The following is a 19,619-nucleotide window of genomic DNA, read 5'->3' on the forward strand; positions in this document are numbered from 1 at the left end:
ACAGATGGCCCTGGTTTGATTTCTGACCTAGGACTTTTCCCTTCATGGAAGAAAATGTCATTTGTTACTAGCCGAAGGATCTCTAAGTGACACATTACAGGGAATTTAATCAGGAGTTGAGGATTGCACTCTGTGAAATCCTAGGAAAAGAATCAAGGCACAAAAGAATCCAGCTCAAAGTGCAGAGGTTTTATGCATTTAGTAGAATAAGCTATAAACAAAAATCTCCCAAATATAAATTCTAAATATTCTTGAGTGATCATCCCAGAGAAGTGTTTCACAGCATGAAAGGCAGATCTAAGTTCTTCTCGCCAGTGCCACAGTAGATGTAGCCATATTGCTTAGTCATTGGGACATGGTAGAATGTTAGTCCAAGCCACAGCAGACTTCTCAACACCACCACAGTGCATCCCTTCTCGAGCTGGACTGTCCAGGAGCCTGTAAGAGAAGATGTGCTAGTGAGTCACTGCAAATAAGAAAGACTGAATTCCTGGGGCAAGGGAGAAGGACTGTGATGGGTTCTGCCCAACTAGTTAACAGTGCACAAAGCGGTATCAGTATATTGGAGTTCCTGCTACCTGAAAAGAGGAAACTCAGACCAAAAACTTCAGTGTCCTTTCTGCTTTTGGCAGTTCTGCATTACTGGCTGCACTCATTTCCAGTGTCTAGTTTTGCACTATCACAATTCTACAGCCCTAACAGTAGTGTCATATGCATCACTGGAAAGGTCCCCTGGAGCTCCAGACTTGTATGCTTTATCTCTAGGAGAGGCTACTTCTTGGCTGCTTCTGAATGGGCAGCAGTTACTTTAGCAAGCCCTGGTACCTATTTGGTCCAGGTACCAGCTAAATGGCAATCCTGTGCACATTTGCTCAGGTATGAAATTTCTTCTTAGGCTGGTAGCATTAGTAGTGGGAAGAAGGCGGCACTTCAGGGAAGACTGATTAATGCAGGAACTGAGACAGAGGAAGAAAAGAAAGCTAAAAGCAGGATGGTTCCTTCCTCAGAAACTTAAAGGAAAGGTTAATTCTCTTCACTCTTTCTTGGCTTCATCATTGACAAGGATGTGTGTGGTAGGGGCAAAGAAATTAGTTTCAGCATTAATTTTGCCTTGGCTCTGCAGAGGAAGCCCAGAGCCAATGTGAAAATGCAATTTCTCCTGGATGCAAGGAGCTCTGAGCCACTGAGTATTGTTTTGTGTTTGACACAACAGCCTGGGAACAACGCCAGAGGGGAGGGGGCTAGAGCATCAATTTGGATTTAGTGCTAGGGGTAAGAAGCTTCCAGGAGAAGAAAATAACATCTTCAGTGCCAAACGCCTAGAGGCTGCAGTGTAGAGAAAAAGGTTCCTGCTGAATCTCCATTTAAAAGCAGAAGCAGCAGACCCAAATTAAAAAAAAAAAAAAGTCAGAGGTGTCTGGCCACTACTGGCCTAGAGTTAAGTGGTGAGCCTATATGGTGAGCCCAAAACTGCCAATTCAAGAGTAAGCAGAAAGCCCATAATGTGTTGGGCCAGTTAGAAGATATTCATTCTTATAGATCATTTCAAGGTCTTCAATTTATAGTATGACTCATGCTTACTCTTGTCATGGTTAGCCTGAGGAAGGGCTTCTGTGATTGCTGTCAAGCTGCCAGTCCTCCCTCTCTCAGTAACTTCTGACTCTTGGCCAATTTTATTTGCACCTGGTGGAATGCTGAGGGGCTTAAACACAAGTTCCTGGAAGAGGTCTCCACAATAAATGGTCTAGGAATCCAGGGGTTGACTGCAACTCTTGAAGGTACATATTGTGGTCTGCCAGCAGCTGCAGAAAGTACATGCTGTTTGGATGCCTAGCAGTCAAAAGGCAGCAGCTAGCTGGGCACTCAGTGTTTGCATCTTGCACACCTGCAGTACATGTAGTCTCTTACCCACTTGATGGCTAACAACAATAGTTGATTTCTTGAGGGTGGAGGAAGATGACCAGGGATGCTGAAAGCAAAAGTATATATGGTGGCTGCAGAATGACAAGGAAATAACACAATTCAAAGTCCTGTAAGACCAGGTGTCATGAGTTGTTCCAAACACCTATTACCCATCTGTTCTCATATTTCTATTCTTTTCAGAAATTTTTTGGACAAGATTTTTTCCCATCTTTCAGTAGAAAGTTCCACAGGTATGTTACAATATGCACAACATAATTCTTGTGTCCTCTTTCACCTGGTACCCTTTCAAGTTCCATCTTCAGTTACGTGCAGACATGGAATTAAATGAACCACAAGGACCCCTTCACCTTCTGTGACAGTCAGTGAACCTTCAGATAAACTGACTAGCCGCAGTATAAAGTACAAAGAAGACATTCACAGTCTTTAAAGACTTGGGAGATTTTTTCACTGAAGAGTTTACTTCTGACTCAGTTCCATGTTTACACTACAGACAAACAACTGGAATCACTGTAAAGCAAAGCACTCACTATTTAATACAGGGCAGGATCAGTACAGGTGTATGGCATCTCTGCACGTCACTGCACTGTGGAAGAATTCTTGTGCACGTCCTACTTAAAACATGAACTAGTGTCTCCACAAACAGTGGTTTCATACAAGGCAACCCCAAGTCTCCCATACAGCCTCTCCAGTGCCAGTCATAGGGAAACAAACTGGACTGGATCTTTTTCATGGCTGGGGTAAACGCACACGCTATGGTTCAGCTACCGAGATTACAAATTGTGACTGACTGAGCCTCCTACAAAATCCACATGTTTGTAAGCAACTTTGCTACTTGGATAACATGGAAGCCTAGCTGAAGAACACTTCATTACAAGGCAGATCATCCAGTGACTGAAGCCCATGACCGAAGTACAACAGCCATCTGCTGTCAAAGCACAATTTTTCAAACAACTTCTTGAACTTTTCTTCTAAAGTTTTCAGCTTTTGCTGCCAGCAGTAGCAAGACTACATATGAGGGTGTTGGATAAGCGGCAAGCAAATAATCTGACTGTAATTGTGACAAATAACTTTCCATTTCTCCACAGAATGCTGAACTGACTTTTCTTTCAGTGCAGGCTTTTTGCAGCTTCAGCCTGCAGAAAAGATCTGCAGCCCTCCATCTAGATATTGGTGGTTCTTGCTGCAGCTTTACGTGGTGGTTTGTAGGGAGGACTGTAAACTTTTGAAAGACTTTCTCTAGCTATGGAATGGTGAACTCCTATTGTCTTTGATTTTGAACCAGTCCTCTGAGAAGCAAGTCTGTCAAGGATAGTACTGTATCTTGCCTTGCTGGATGGTGAAAGCCCTTAGGGATTATCTAGTTTGCTAATGCCTCCCAACATAATGGAAGCATCCAGCACCTTCAGTACATGTGATAGCTTGCATATATGTGTATATATGTTCATGTACACAGATGAACCCTTTGCCCCAAACTATTTGTAGTCAAAGAACAAAAGAAATGCCTGGAGCATGACAAGTGGGGAAGGTGAGAGGGAAGACAGGGATGCTAATGCTCTCAGTTTCTACATTTGGATTCAGGCTTTTTTGTTGGACAAATTCACAGAGTAGATAGAGTAAATCAAGTTCTGCTTGATTAAATCCACTTGTCTATGCTCAGGAGAAATATAGTACATGAATCCATGATCTCCTCAGAACCTGTACCTAGGCACAGGTTTATCAGTCTCTCTGGAGTATTCATCAGCAGTTAACTCTGCTGATCAAAGGAACTTCCTATACATCTTCAGACCTGGAAGAAACGGACAGATGTAACGGAAGACAGCTCAATTCATTTTTATGCTAGATCTCTGAAGGTTGTGATGGACAACTGCTTCCTTTTCCTACCATCAAGCTGCAAACTCTCAAAAGACTCAAATTTGTCATTTCATAAATGTGAGGCCTTTAGGGAATATTGTTATACTTCACAGCTTTTCTCTGATCCCTGATTCTGCATCAAGTTCTATGCAAATATGGACAATAAAGTTTTGCTGATGCTGCTTAAGTCTTTCTGTGAAATGAGGACCTGAACAAAGCAAGCAGCGTACTTAAGGGCAATCCCAACTGGACCACTGCAACAAAGGTTGCCAGCTGAAAGAATAAGAAGTAACTGCCTGAAACTCTAACACCATCTGCACTCAGATCCTGTTTTCAGCCACAATGATGACCAGTCATTGAGCTAATATTTATTCTGCAGAGCCAAACAGCAGCAATGCCACCTTCCACCTTTTACTAATCAGATCACTGGGGAGATTTCTCCAATGCGGCTATCAAAGGTGATTTATTCAGTATATTTTTCCAGACTGGACTTCTGCAATGCACAAAACTCATTTAGAAACTGTATTTGATACACAGTGCTGGCATTTGCCTTCTAAGAAGACATCACAATCAAGTTCTGGAAGTTGCCTTCTTTTTTTGGACTTTTTCTCTAAAGGTTAGTTGAATTACAGCCCGGTATCTCAGTACTGATTTTTTCCATACCACACCATGTTAGCTGCATTCAAAGAAATAGTCTAGAAAGTAAAATTAATATTTGAACTCAAAAAGCATGGAGTTGTTCTCCTTGAAAGATCCAAGACAACTGCATTCTCTTCCATCATAGCTCCAATCTCATAATCAATCTTTGGACAACATGATGTTTTATCAGGACTACTTTTCTTGTAGGAGTTTTAAGTAATGATGTCATAAATCACTCTAAAACTATTCTAATCAATAGCTAATGAACAGTACAAAATAATAGCTTAAAATGAATATTCCTTCTTCAAGGGAAAACTTTAGAATTGCATTTAGTAGTATGGTATTAAAAAGGATCAGGGGAATTATGAAAATTATATGCTACATTTATCTTCTTTCTTTATTTAAGCTTCCCTGCTACAATAAATGGTTTTTACCATTTAATGAGTAAAATCATTGCATAGGTATGTGTAGGTCTGTATTAATATAATGAAGTGGGATGCAAGGTTCAAATCCTTTCTAACACTGGCATGTCATTTCCCCTGTGTCAGGCAAAGTGTTTCTTAATGTGAGACCAGAAAGCTCAGAACATCAGTCTGTATGGTTCTATCTAGATATCAAGATATCTAGATAGAAGTTGTCGGGAATAAAATTATTTATTTTGCACTGGAGGGAATACAACTAGAACTAATAGACTGCAAGTAAGAATTGGCTTTCTTAGAGTTAAATACTGCTTTGAAGTAGCATCTGAGCGTGACGGTGCAGCCTGTATTGCCCCTAAACTAAGCAGCAGAGTTAACTTCATTCATCATACAAAGCCTGATGAGGTACAGGAAACTCCTAGAGGTCATTGCTTTTATGCTAGAGACTTTTTCACAGCAATGCTGCTCTAGTAAGATTTCTATTCTTCAAAATACATTTTTTCAAAGCAACAAGTTAGTTCTTAAGTTGCACCCTGCAAACCTAAGACAGCCAAACGCTGTTCTGAAACTATTGCCTGCTGCTGCTCCAGGAGGGAAGGGAGGGAGCTGCTGTGTGGGAGGAAAGAGCATGGGAAAAATATCCGCTGGAAGAAGATCTGGAGCTTCCTATTCCCCCTTTGGAGCAGGCTACAGCCTCCACCCCTCCAAACACAGGCAGGAATTCTGAGGAGTTCCTTACATCTTTCCCAAACAAGAAAGTGCTTTGAAGATCCTGATGCTCACCCAGTGTTAAACCACTGCCTTTTTTATGGCCCTTCAACAGCTGCCAGGACACCGGGGCTGAATTTCAAAAGTCAACCTCCTTCTCAGCTTCTTCTTCCTTTGCAGTCGCCAATAGAAATCCCTGTCTCATCCCCCATGTCTGTCTCAGCTACAGGCTGAATCTTTTAATTCAGAGGCAAGAGGGTGCATGAGGCATTAGCTTTTAAATAAAGGCCTTTAAGAGGTCTATTTGCAGAAGAACTTTCCTGCCGTAACTGGTCCACTTTCAGTATGACCTCTCATAACATTGCTGTTTTGGAGGTGATTCAGCAGTGCCTCATTTCGGAGTAGGCTTGAGAAGAAACAGCTCTAAAAGCTAGACAGCCTGACAAGGGACTTCACATTGTGAAAGCTCACACTGGGTTGTAAAACTGACATTATCAATTCTTCAAAGAAGGAGATCTCTCAAGGGAAAAGCAGCTACACCGTGGCTGCACTTCCCACTATACACTGCTGCAAGAGCAGGTTATAATGCATCTTGTCACAGTCAATCTTGAGTGAGAGTGAAGTACTGAGTTACTGAACAAATACTAACCCTTAAAGAAGGGGAATGTAACTATTTCCCTTCGCAAAAGCAGCTGCAGGTTGGCTGTGTGACCCTAAGCACTTAACTCTGACAAAGTTATGCTACGACCGTGGGATTTAGCTTCTCTTTCCCTCCAACTGAAAATCCTACACTGGGAAGAGCTTCCTACCTCTAATTTGCTGTCTGTAGGGAACAAAGATTAATAGCAGAGCAGAGCAGCTGTAAGGAAAGGTCACTGTCCTCTGGCTCTCAACAAGTTTCCGCACACAGACATTTCATGGACAGCCTGACAACCGTAAGGACACATACAAGCACTACGTGGGGCGCAAACTCCATGCCACTTACTGGCTGCAAACTAAATCTCTTTCATTTGCTTGACACACCACCTGCACCCCATATGTTAACACTGCTGTCAATATTTCCAGTTCCCCATGTAACTATTTAATAATAATTAAATAGAAACACAGACTGGTTGCACATTCACAACTATTTTAAAAAACCATCAGAGCCAGGAAAGTGGAGCTTAGAAACAGTCAAATGCTGCCAGGAGACAGTTGCCTCATCTTTGACACACAAATACAACTGTTCCCAAACCTCAAAGGAAAATGGTCTTACTTCGGAGGCTTTTTCTCTTCATTACCCTTTCCCACTGGGAACACGTCTGCAGCACAAATGATTAAGATAGACCTAAGCCTTTTGGTTACACACAAAGTACCTGCTTCCGGCTGACAAGGAGGATTCAGAGGTTGCAGCTTTGTCCCAGACTGACAATATTCAGGTGCCTTATACAGGGCATCTGACAGCAGTGCTGCTTAATTCAGTTGAAGCAGCCTCTGCCCTCAAACCTTTATTCCCACCTTCATCACTCTTCCATCATAAAGACTGCAAAAGTGCTTTATTTACTTCTCAGTGAACCAGGTCAGGGAAACAATCTGGCTGCAAAATAGTGTAGTAAAAAAATTAAGTTATTTTTCCAGCTGGAATCTGGCTGCACAGCCAGCAATGTTGATACAAAAGAAGGGATAATGCACACACATAAATGAGAAGCAGAGGATGGGAAGCATTGAAAATGCTAACACAGAAGCACTGCACATCTGATTACAGCCTCCCTTTTAGTGCCCTTATTTTGCCCGATAGTTCTAAATCCACTTGATAATTATAATAGAACTAGAATCCTCTTCTGCTACCAGCTATTTTTTTTCTTACATTTTTGTTGTTTAGAAAAAAATGTAGACTTAGCACAGAAAGCATCCAGAATAAAGATTTGGAATGGAGCTGTGCACTAGACGAAACAGCAAGACAATATACAATCAAAACTTCTAAGGAGCAGGAAAAATTAATTCGAATCCCTTCTGTTTGGATTCTGACAACTAAAGTACAGATCATTGTATCTCAAGGTTCTGCAGTAAATTCAGAAATATCTCAGAGCAGCAAAGCACTCTCCTTCCACAGCACAGGTTTACGCCGGATCCCGTCACACACCATATTTCTTGTTCAGCTGGTCGCTGTGGAAACGTTTTTGGAGCGTGCCAGGAGTCACGTAGCATCTACCTGGGGAGCCCCTGCATTAATCCGTCACCTTCGTGGACTTCTGTCAGCCCATTGGTTAGTAGGAAAAAAAAGGAGTCTCTTGCTCCTCCCCACTTGGAATGAAAGACGCTTCCTCTAAATCTTGCTACAGGATTTCAGGCTCCATACAGCTTCTTTGGGGCTTTTGTCAGCAAACAAATGTGATGTCTTTGAAAGAAAGATTAACAGTTTGATGAAAGGATGCAATGGACAGCTTTGTTCTGGCCATCTTCCCCTAGAGCTTTCGGTCACTGTCACTTTCTTACCCAAGGGAGAATATCTGTCTGACTCAGAGGAGATTATGGCCACCTTGTAAGATTTTGCCACTCCTGATAACAAAGCACTGGCCACTTTGAGAAGGTGATAATGATGCACATGGGCTGGATTAGGGGCAAAGAACCTCACATTGATCTCTGAATTCTGACAGAACACAAAGCAGTCAATGCTGGGATTCAGAATCCACTGAATGCTTAGAGCACATCCAATTCACTGTCCTGCAGGAGAGGCAAAGCTACAAACCCTGCCAGTCCCCAAGTTGTACTTCTTACCTCATCATCAAATTACCATGACTAGTTAAAAGGATTCTGGATGAAGAACAGATGGCACTGATCATGAACAGTGGATGTTTTCATACTAGGCTAGATATGAATTCTGGCCCAAATTACCTGAAGAGTTTAACAGTTTCTGAGAAGACTGTCCACACATAACAGGACAGTTGTGTTAATATTGGAGCTAATTTTGAACAGTAAAGGCCAAGCATCTTTTTGTACCTATAGTAGCATAGAAACTACATGCACGCTACAATTGCTGTACAAATATACCTAAAGATCAACTGTCCCTCATCCTTTTCCATCAACACACAGCTACACACCTCTTCAGCATGCAGAATTTTAATCCATGTGATATTTGTTTATAGCAAAGCCAGACAATGTCTGTTGACTCTCTTCCTGCAAAAGTTCTTGCAGCCAAAGGAGCAGCAAACAGCAGAAGAAAGCCATATGCAAGGCTGGCACCAATGCCAACCAGTGCAGAGGCAGGAACTGCCATTCCTTATGTGGAGCCCTTTCAGAAACAGATCACTCCTAGCAAAAGCTGACCTGCTTAGGGTTCATTCTGACACCCAGTGTCAGACAGATCACCTTAGGATTTCCCTTCACGTAATTTTTCATTATTCTCTAGAAAAAAAAGTGGTTTAATTCAAGGCTGACTGATGCAGTGATCAAAATACAGCTGCTGGTTCAGAGGTTTAGCAGCCTTTCCCCATCAGTTCAGCAAGAAGTTCATCTCCTTTTCACATCCAGTGAACCAAGAACTGAAATAGAAACAGGGTGAGCAATGTTTTCTTTTACTGACGAGGAACAGACTTAAAATACAATCCCTGGAAAGTTGCTGTGAAGACTGTGCTTCTGTCCTCATTATTTCACCACAGCAGTCAGGAGAGTGAAAGACTTCACCACAGCACAGTTGATGGTCAGCCCTGATCCAGCATAAACTCACTCAAGGCCTCTGACTAAACAGGACCCCTGAAGTGATATAGACCTAGGACACAAAAGTAGTGAATGCACTGCTTTATTACCAGTAGACCTAAATCCAAAGGAAAACAGACTCCTTTCCAGAAATCAAGACAGATCATTGACAGCCAATCAAAAGATATAATAGTAGCTGGCTCTGGAGTCCTCCTGCTGTGCTGCCACATGAGAGGTTTCAGACTGATATTGAACTCCTGAGCTGGCAGCACCCCACCTGTAGGAGGGGACAGTGTCTTGTGTGGCTCCCAGGTAACTTTCTTGGGTCACTGCAGGCATGGCTTTAGTAGCCTCTGAAGGTTTCCCAGACCACATATTACTAGCAAAAATGATCAACATCTCTACTTTTGGATGAGGCAAGAAACACGCGTGTGTGTTGATGCACATCCATTGCCTGCCTCTGGTCACTAATGATACTCAGAATGCTTTTTTTCTGGAATGGTCCAGTGACCATTCAAAAAATTGTCTAAACTTGGAAGGGACAGGATCTCTTCTCCATACATACAGTTCAGGATGTTGATACATCACACACAGTATTGGAGTTCAGGCTTTAACCTCTCCTCATTCTGATCCTCTTCTTAGTGCTATTCTTTCTCATTTTACTTTTCTGTGGTTTCCTTTCTGGCTCAACACTGACAATACTGGCACCATAGTGCACTCTGCTGGAGGATAGCAGGTACAGCTACCCTAGAATTACTTCTAGGGACAGCTGACGTCAGCTTTGAAAGAGAAATCCAGGTACCAGACAAAAAAAAAAAAAAAAAAAAAAAAAAAAATTAATAACTCACTAAGCCAGCTATTCAGTTCCACTCCTACATCTGAAAATCACCAGCAGTTCTGATCCACACTCATCTGTTGTACTGTGTCTGTACCACTGTGTTATAAAGTGTGTTTGTCAAAACCATTTGTATAAATGTCAGGTAACTCCAAGCAATACCATTGCCCAGTTTCATAGATTCTCTGAGCCTAAGGATCACATCTCCTAAACAGGAATGAGGATAGCTGGGAGCCACACTTAGTGTTTTGGTTTACATTTTGGCTACCTCTTTTTTTCCTTGCTAACGTGCAGCACCATCCTCTCATTCATTATGGACCTTTTAGTTTGGATTTCAGTGAGACAGTTTGAAAAGCCTTGTCCCCGTGTGGCTCTTGGCAAGCTAAGAAGTAAAGTGCTCTTGCTCTCGGCTTTCACAGAGCTGGGGAGGTGCTGCTTATTGTTAAGCAATGAAAGGGGAGGGCTCAGGTCACATCTGTGAAATGTTAGTGGAGAAGGGAGGCTGGGTGAAAGTAGGTGGCCAGCACAGCGCAGCACTTTGCTGGATTTTGCAAGGCCACTGGGGAGATAGGCGGCCATTTGTCTTAGAGCCCTGATAACAGGCCGACTTGCTCTCTGCTGGCTAGCTGGGGTTGTAAATACCTCCGCAGACACAGACTCTTCAAATGGCTGGAGACGGAGGCTGATAGGGGATTAATCGCCTGAAGGGGACGGTCCAAAAGGGAGTTAATTAGCTCTGTTAATGCATGGAGATAAAACAGGTTCACTTCTCTTGGACCTCTTTTGCCCAGCATCTGGGCTTTTTGGGACAGCCAAAATGAAGCTACCAAAATGGCCCTTGAGAGTGGCCAAAGGAAACTCTCCCTCACTTAAAAACACAACCTCTCCATCTTCAAGGGCCCATTATGCCCTATCAGTTTTGCTAAACCGATAAAGAGTGTGCTAATGAAGCTCAGAGGACAGAAGGTTAGTGTTCTAACCCAGACTACTGTTAAGGAAGTTTACAGAAAGGCTAGTGCCCAAAGTATTCAGTCAAGGAAATGGTCACAAATCACTTTGTCTGTAATGCTCTATAAGGAACACTCCAAAAACAGCACACTGTTGAGTGAAGAAATAAAATATTTTCTTTAGGCAATTCTTCCCTTCCTCTAGCTGAATCTTGAAACAGAAAGTGGATATGGCTCACAATGATCCACCCTGCCACTATATACCTATATATACCTGCTGCTAAATTTAGAACAGTGCTATAAAAAAATCTCTTCCTTCTTTAGAGTCAGCAACTACATCTGAGGAAGTCTCAGTCCCTCAGTTCGCCCTCCATGATGGACAGTGATAAAACGGGAATCTCCTCAATATTCTTTAAAGTGCACATAGTTCAGGAAGCAAAGCCAGATGTACTGAGAGTCCTATGCTTAGGGTCACTGTCTCAAGAACCTATTGTCACCTTTCTGTCACTGACACTGGCAATGAAGAAGCCAAACATGGTTCTCCATAGCTGTCATCACATTTACAGCCAGGCATACCAGGAAATCATCTGCTCTGGACAGTTAAATACTACTGGCCATCAAATTGAACTCAGTTATTAATGTGTGGGTTACTAACTTATTTTTCCATTTGGCTAGGACACATCTCCAGAAAGATAACCAGCATGATGCTAAGGTACCAAGAGACGCACTCAACCATTGTCCTTGCTAGCAGGTAATCATTTAACTGGTTAGATTTCTACCACATTTTTCCTTTCAGTTTTTTTTTTTTTTCCTGGCTATGATTTCCAGCTGATGGTTCCTGTTATGGTTTTCTCTGCTGTACTAAATAGAATTCAGTACCCAGTACTTAAAATCCATGGAGTATTTACACAGTGTAATACAGTCATTCTCGTGTTCTTTTCTGTAAGATAAACAGATTGAATTGTTTATGTCTCTCACCAGCCCTTGAATCATTTTGTGGCTCTTTTCTGCAACCTCTCCAGTTTTGCAACATGTAATAATACAGTCCTGATCCCACCAGTAATCTAGCAAGAGTAAAGTCACCTCCCAGTTCCTATTTGGTACACCCTTGTTTATACATCTGCAGATCATATTAGCCTTTTATGTCTCAGCATCTGACTGGGAGCTCATGTTTAGCAGGTTGTGCGTGGATTTTTTCTCAGAGCCACAGCTTCTCGAATACAATTCTCAAAGTCTGGCTTGCACTTTCTGTTCCTGAATATATGATTTTGTATTTAGCTACACCAAAATGTACTTTATTTTGGTAAGCCAGGTTTACCAGGTCACTGTAACTGTCCCACCTTTGTCATTATTAATTTCTCCACCAGTCCCACATTTCTAGCTCATACATTGAAGAATATCAGTACTGACGCTGGTCCCAACTGAAGCCCCTTCTGTTCTCTGCCAGGAACACACCCATTCAGTGATTTCTGAATCACAACTACAAATCAAAATCAGTTTAGGGAGTATGTATGCAGTGCTGGAATTAATCAAAGGTTAGTATCATAATTATGCCAGAAGCCTGCTGAGATAATGCGTTCAGGAGTAACTCATTTGGCTCTGCCATTTTCCTTTTTTTGGCCTACAGTAAAGGTTACCTAATTATTTTCTCCCTTAGCAAATAGTCAGAAAACTGTCTGAAATGGTATTTTATTGTCTTCATTTGATGCAAGTCCATATTTTTGTTTCAATCTAAATACAAACAACAAAAAAAACTGTTGAGCATTTCCGCTCTTCCACACTCTTATCAGCCATTCTACCATCACCATGTAGTGACAGATACCAGTACCATTACTGTGGGTTCTTTCCTCTCAATATACTTGAAAAATTCCTTCTTATAATTTTCAAACTAGGCAGTCATGGATTACTCCAGGTTATTCTGACTTCCTTTGTCATTTTCTATTCATTATAAATTCCAATTATATAAATCATCAATTGTTCCCAACTTTCTGTATTTCCTTTTGTACTGATTTTTAATTCTAATTCTTATTCTTACATCACCAGTGTACCAATGAACTTGGTAGGCCTTCAGCCAAAAGTTGCTGTTTCTTGACTGGAAGTCATGACTTTCTAATAAACTGTTCTGATAGAAACCCTATTTCCACCCATATGTTTTTGTATCTACATTTTTTCTCCCTTTTCTCTCCTCTGACGTAGCTTCCTTCTGCACCAGAGTTTAACAGTGCCCTGTTGGTGTTCCTTATCTCTATTTTGAAGTGTTCTGAGTCAGTAATCTGTAACAAACATGCAAAGTCAGTGTATTTTTTTTCTGAAGAGTAGTTTGAAAGTGCCTAAGAACTGAATTCTCTGTCCCCTATTTCATTTCCTCCCAAGCTTTCCATTCTACGCTAGTACCTTAGGCTTTTTCCCATCCTTTTTCTTCATCCATACAGAATGTAACACTGCCTGAGCTAGTACCATGATCACAGTAAAATCATCCTTCCTCTTTCACTTTCCCCACCATGCCAGTGTGTGACAAACAACAATGGTTTCATAGCTACACAACATTAGGTCAAGTGAAAATGCTGTAGGCATGCTAGGAATTATTGCTGTTTACTTTGCCATTATATTACTTACAAGCATATGTAAAACTGCCACAACTCTAGTTCCTGAAATGCTATTGCCCAGGGTGCTGAACTCCCTGCAATAGAAAAGACCATGCTGGCAATCTGCCAGCAGCTCAAAGGCTACATCTAATTGTGCATAAATTTAAGCAGATTGTCTGCTTAGACTATAGCAAACAAGCTCATCTTTAATGCAGACATATGGCCAGCAAAACCTACAGATCCCAGCATGCAACATTTTGGCCAGCTGGCCATTTGGATCAGAATAAAACATTGCATGATCTGATACTGTGGTGACTGAAGATCAGTATCAAAACCCCTCCATGTTCAAAAATCCTAAGTCCGGCCACTCAAATTCATGATTTTTACTCAGAGAACTGGAAATCTTAAAGGGGGTAAGCAGACTGAATTTGCTTTTGAGACAATAGCGTTCACATTCTCCCACTGTTCTCTCCATTTTTATATTCTTTTTTTTTTTCTTTCTTTTTTTTTTTTTTTTTTAAATAGAAACCAAGTCACACAAGTCACTTGCCTCAGGGAGCTGAGATACCATGAAAAAAACAGACAGACTCACAATATCATTAGGGGAGGACCAGCAACATATTCTGAACTCTTGAAGTACACAGATAACCACAAAGATACACAGACAGACAGAATCTGGAACCTGCAATCACCAGAGACATTACTGGTAAAGATAAGGGTGGCAGACAGTTTCGTTATAAAACTCCAGTTGTTGCAGTCTTGCACTAAACTCTTTGCTTTTATCATTGCATCCTTTATTCAAGCCAGGTTTAACTTCCTTTCTTCCCACCTCTCAGCTGTCATATAAAATCTTCTCTCTGCCTCCAACTTTCCATTCTGTAAGACACCTCTGCTCTCCAATAATGACATGCCATACATTTTATGACAGCTACCTCCTTGACATCTGTCACAGATGCTCAGTCTCCAATTAATAAAAGAAAACTATTCCAATAGAGCTGTTACTTTTAGACAGGAAAAATCAGCCTTTCATCTCTCAGTCCTGTTCTTTAGGTGTTTTAAGAGGCTACTGGAATTCTAGCCAGTGAAGGTTGGGAACATCACCAAGATGTCACTCACCCACTGGTCCACTTTTTAGATATATACGCTGAGGGCAAAAACAATTCTGGCTTCAGATCACAATCTGAAGCAATATATTTGGGAACTCCTGCTTTGACTCTGATAACAACTGTTCAAGGGTGGATCCAGCCAGAAAAGACAGGAAAACCTTCAGGTCAAAATGTGGGGATTTGCCAGAGCTGTGAACAACATGTCAAGAAACAGAAAAAGCATTGTCTGCTCTAGGTCAGGACTAACATTCACTGGCAGAGTTGAAAGAAAGTGATCCAAGAACCAGAGTTCAAAAGGCTTGCAACCAAGAATGAGAGATCTTGGCAGAGCTGTGCTGATAAAATCAGTGCAAAGCCAATGTCTGTTCCCGTTCTTTTTTCTCCATTACTTTTTTTGCAAGTAACCAGTACTTCAGGCAACCTGAATGCTTGTTAAAGAGGTGGCTTGATCTTTCATTAATGTCAGAGCTCCTATCTGCATATGACTGAGTGCAATTAGAGAAGCTATATGTAATCAGTTCTTGTCTTATTTCCTTAGTCTGACAAGCTTATCCCATCAATCCTCACATTCAATCCAAAAAGAGCAGGACAATATAGCCAGAGCAGCAGAGGCACTATGATGAACCTTCTACTCTTCCATTAAGAAGCACTCAGCTACACTTGAGTTCAGGTAGTCTTTCACAGGTAACCTTTTTTGAGGAGACTGAGAACTCCATTAACAGCAACAGCCTCCCAGGAAGAGGGCAAAGGTTCACACTTATACAAACCTCAGGTTGCCACAAGAAGACAAACATGACGGTGACATGGCTGAGCCTTACTTTCCATCTGCCTCTGAGAAAATAGAGCTACAAGTCAAATTTGATTTAAAGACTTCCACAAAACCACCATCTTCATGTCTACATGACCTGCCAGTTGCCTTGTCCTTAGAACTAGATGGGAAAATGCAGTATGAGATCTCTGATCTTTAGAAGCTGTCATTCTCCATCACAGCTGAAACGTAAAACCAGCTCTTTGATGCAAATTAGCCTTCAGGATCTTAACCCTTGGTGCCCGTTTTCTGGTGGAAACATAGAAAGCACTACAGATTAATCTACTGCTGCAGCAGCCTCGTGCCTGCAAATCTCACAAAAGTAAAGAGTATCCCTATCACAAATCCTAGGAAAAAAAGAGGGGAAAATATAAATAGTAGCAATGCCTGAACTACCATATGAAACTGCAGCTAAGACTTTCTTAGTAAGTATCTAGGAGCTAACTCTCCACTTGCAATATTCTTTTTTGAGTCTAATGGGGCAATTCAGTGAGCCAGTGTATGTAAAACATACAGTATCTCAGGACGACACCTCTGAAAAATGACACTGCAGCAAGGACACTACCAGTAAGTTGGACAGTTCTGGTTTCAACACTGTTTATGCTCTGAACAGTCAAAAAATGTTCAGAATTTTGGCTGGAGCTCACTAGTTTCATTCTCCATTCTTTTTCTGGAGAAGGAAAGATTGGGCAAATATATGCATATAAGTATATATTATGTTACATATTACATTGCATGTATATTCCAGTCCTTACAGCCAATTCTGTCTGGCACAGGACAGTTACTATCCTACCCTGCTGCTCCACGATAGAAATAAAACAGCAAACGATATCTGATTGTGACTCAAAAATTTTTTCAAGACAGAGGATGTAGAAATGCTTGTCCCAACCCAAAAAGGCACCAAATCAGCAAAAAGCGCTCCTAGTTTACAGACATAAAGCATTTCAGTAGAATTACATGTACTTCAAAATGTAACACAGTAACAAGGAACCTGCAGACCAGGGGGTATAGAGAAGACTTAATCTGAATGAGAAACTAGGTCCTGTTCAGAGCTCCAGAAGCAAAACAGTAACAGAAATTCAAACTGGTAACATTTCTTCAGAGAAATATCCCACCAGAGGAATCTCAATGAGCTTTTCAGCATATTTATATTTAACAACTGTCCAGAAGAAGAGTAGAGATGCAAACTGAATATACATTCCAGTATGCTCATCTTCCTTTCTCCTTCTAAACTGTGCAATTCTGCTAGAGGACAGATTATTCCCTAGTGCAGCATTTCTAACAGTTTATCAAAATAAACTTTCAATCCAGTCTCTCAAGGATATCAACTCAGCGTTAATGAAAGCCCATTTAAGTAAAGAGCAATACTGGGTGGGACAGGAGGTGCGAAATACTTCATACCATGTGATTTCCCTGTCAGCAGTGGAGTTATCTCCACCCATAGGGACACCTCTGTCACAGGCTTTACTGAAGTCAGGAGGGAATACAGCGCTAAGGCCAAGAGCAGGAAAGTGCTGAAGACCTTCAGTAAGGATGTGACAGTCCAGGTGCACTATTTTAAGTGTTTATAATTGCTTGAAAAAGGAACTAAGTACAGTATTTAGGAAAGAGTAATGTTCCTTTATAGATTACAGGAACTTCCTCTAAGCATACCAACTGTACTGTAACCCACACCTCATCTCCTCGGTATTTCTCAGACTATGCAGACCACATTCCCTTTCATTGTATCTCCTGATTTTGCTGTCATTACCTTGTGGGACGTCATGCTCCAGAGAGTCCATAAAGTCAGTGGATGGGTCCAGGTCAGCCTTTTCCAGCAGGGTTTTATTCTTCAAGTTAACAGGCTCAGTAAAATGGAAATAGGAACTTAATTTTTTTGCCTCTGTCAAAGAAAGACCTGCAAACAGTCATTCCTCACCATTAATACAGTGCGCTGGGCTGAAGTACGTTGCATCACAGACTGTCATGTTGTTTCTCTAATGCCTGCAGCACAGGACAGAGTCACAGCCTTTCTCCAGTTGACTCCCTAGTGCATTGTAAACCATGCTAATTGTGGTCACAGATAAGCAACAGGCTCTGAGTCAAGACCAACCCTCTGTGCCCATTTGGTTACATCCTATTTTGTAGATGGAGAATTCACTGCAGGTATAATTGCTAAGCATCCACATAAACTATATGCAGACAAATGAAAGTACAGGTTTATTGACTCAGATTCTACTCCCACCTTCCAGTTGAATTGTGCACCTGAGCATTAATGATTTTATCCACAGCTCTGTGGGATGAATCACAATTGCAGAGGCGGCATTGGACTGACTGCTCCCTGTTCATCTTACCCAAGGAAAAAATAAAGCTGAAATCAAAACATCAGCTAGAGAGAGAAATTCATCTTCTTCTACAGCCTTTATGATCAAAGTACTGCTGATCCTGATACAGACAATGAGACTTTACCTTCAAAGTTTCTGTTTTCAATAACAGACCCAAGAGGAGTCTTCATAAATGCACGTCGGGGGATGATACCAACTGCTCTGTCTATCTGTTCTATCGTAGCTACAAGGCGGTTCTCCTCCTTGATTGTGAGCTTTAAAAAAAAAAAAAAAAGGCAAATTTGAAATTTTAAAGGCAGGACTTTCCTTGACGTTTCTGAAAACAAACAAACAAACACAATGTGACAATAGAAACCAAAACAAACTCAGCTTGGAGCCCAATGGCACCATGAGAATAATCACAAATCAGACATTCTTTTCAGAAGATATAACAAGATATCTAGCTAGCTAGGAACAGTCTAGACTCACCAGCAAATAAGCCATCCCTCCTTTCATTCATCCATCCCTCCCTCTCAAATAAGCTACTTGAGTAGCTTATTTATAATACTTAGAATGAATGGGTACCTGCGGTTCCTGTTTAACACTTCAGGATCTGTACCAATTGCACATAACAAAGCATAAAGGAGAAATAGTATTTCTGAGCCACATCTAAAGGAATAACTGAAGGAAGAGTTCAATCAAGAATCTGTTGCTACACAATGACAGAAAACAGGAAACTGTGTATGTTCCACATGATGCGAACAGGGAGATTCTTGAGGGCACGTATCTTGGAAGGAGCATTACCAACAGGTAATATTCTGAGAACTAAAAGACAAGACACGGAAATAGCCTCTCTAAACAGATGTAAAATAGGAGCTACGGAGTCCCACTGATCCTCATTTTCCTGACTTTTAGGGTAGCAGTCAGTGGTGTCCAGGTGAAAGCACACTGGATCTGAGGAAAGAGCTGCCCCTCAGTGGGAGATATTGTCAGCTGGGACACAAATGCCGATTACCAAACAGATGGAATCAGGCCGTTTATGTGACCCATCAGCTGTTTTTTACAAATGAGGAGAAGTCTGTTTGGTGCAAGGGGTACAATTTCAGCAAAGAGAGCTGGGAAGTGTTTTGCTGTATTTACCTCCTTACCATCGTCCAGAGATCTTTCGTCATCTTCTCTGTTTACCTCGCCATACTCGTACTCAAAAGAAGGATCTCCCTGGAAGTGGCCCTTGAGCCGTTCAGCCCGTTCCACCATCTCCTCGGTCGCCGGCGGCAGGAGGCTCCACTCAACGCAGTTCAAGCTGTCAGCCACAAGCGCGACGCGGGCCCGGACCCCGTAAGATACGGGGCACAGCCCTCCGGGCACGGCCAAGCTTTCCAGTCCCAACCCCGTTATTCCAAGCCCCTCGCCCCCCACGCCGCCAGCCCGCCTCCCGGGGCCGTGCGGGCCTCCCCGTTCCCCGCACCCCCCTCCGAGCACCTGTAGAGGCAGCTGCGAGGCGCTGCGAGGTCGGGGCCCAGCCCCTGCGCGATGTAGTAGGTGTCGCGCACGCCCTGGATGCAGCCCCAGAACCAGACCCTCTCGAAGCGGTAGTCGCGCTTCAGGAGCAGCAGCGAGGCCCCCAGCGCCGCCTGCTTCTCCAGGCTCAGTCCCGTGTCCCCGCCGGCCGCCAGCTGCAGCGCGGTGGGCAGCGCGGCCGCCTCCATGGCCAACGCGTCGCCGTTGCCGGGCAACCGCCGTTTGGGCGGGACTTCCGCTGGCGGTGAACGTCAATCAAAGTCGGCACCTGGGCAACGGCGGGGCCCGCCATCCCGCTG

At 42.4% G+C, this 19,619-nt stretch overlaps 2 protein-coding genes across 4 annotated transcripts in view; one reads left to right on the forward strand and one right to left on the reverse strand.

Moving 5' to 3' along the window:
* Nucleotides 1-19,619, forward strand: part of LOC110396838 (epoxide hydrolase 1-like) — a 65,173-nt gene that overhangs the window by 10,627 nt on the left and 34,927 nt on the right. For both annotated transcript variants that reach the window (XM_021392707.1, XM_021392706.1), the window contains exon 3: nucleotides 11,673-11,748. The gene's annotated coding sequence lies outside the window, so the exon portion shown is untranslated. The remainder of the gene's footprint in view (nucleotides 1-11,672; nucleotides 11,749-19,619) is intronic.
* Nucleotides 169-19,558, reverse strand: RSPH9 (radial spoke head 9 homolog). 2 transcript variants are annotated; one of them, XM_021392715.1, is made up of 5 exons: nucleotides 19,282-19,558; nucleotides 18,940-19,102; nucleotides 17,945-18,074; nucleotides 17,247-17,378; nucleotides 169-438 (listed from the first exon to the last, which is right to left on the reverse strand). In XM_021392715.1, the coding sequence occupies exons 1-5, from the start codon at nucleotides 19,506-19,508 to the stop codon at nucleotides 278-280; spliced, it is 813 nt and encodes a 270-aa protein (XP_021248390.1). In that variant the 5' UTR covers nucleotides 19,509-19,558; the 3' UTR covers nucleotides 169-277. The 2 variants fall into 2 exon arrangements, with proteins under 2 accessions (XP_021248390.1, XP_021248388.1); XM_021392713.1 differs by having other exon boundaries at nucleotides 17,247-17,393; nucleotides 19,282-19,556.

This window comes from Numida meleagris, chromosome 3, assembly GCF_002078875.1.
Source record: "Numida meleagris isolate 19003 breed g44 Domestic line chromosome 3, NumMel1.0, whole genome shotgun sequence".
Lineage (NCBI taxonomy): Eukaryota > Metazoa > Chordata > Aves > Galliformes > Numididae > Numida > Numida meleagris.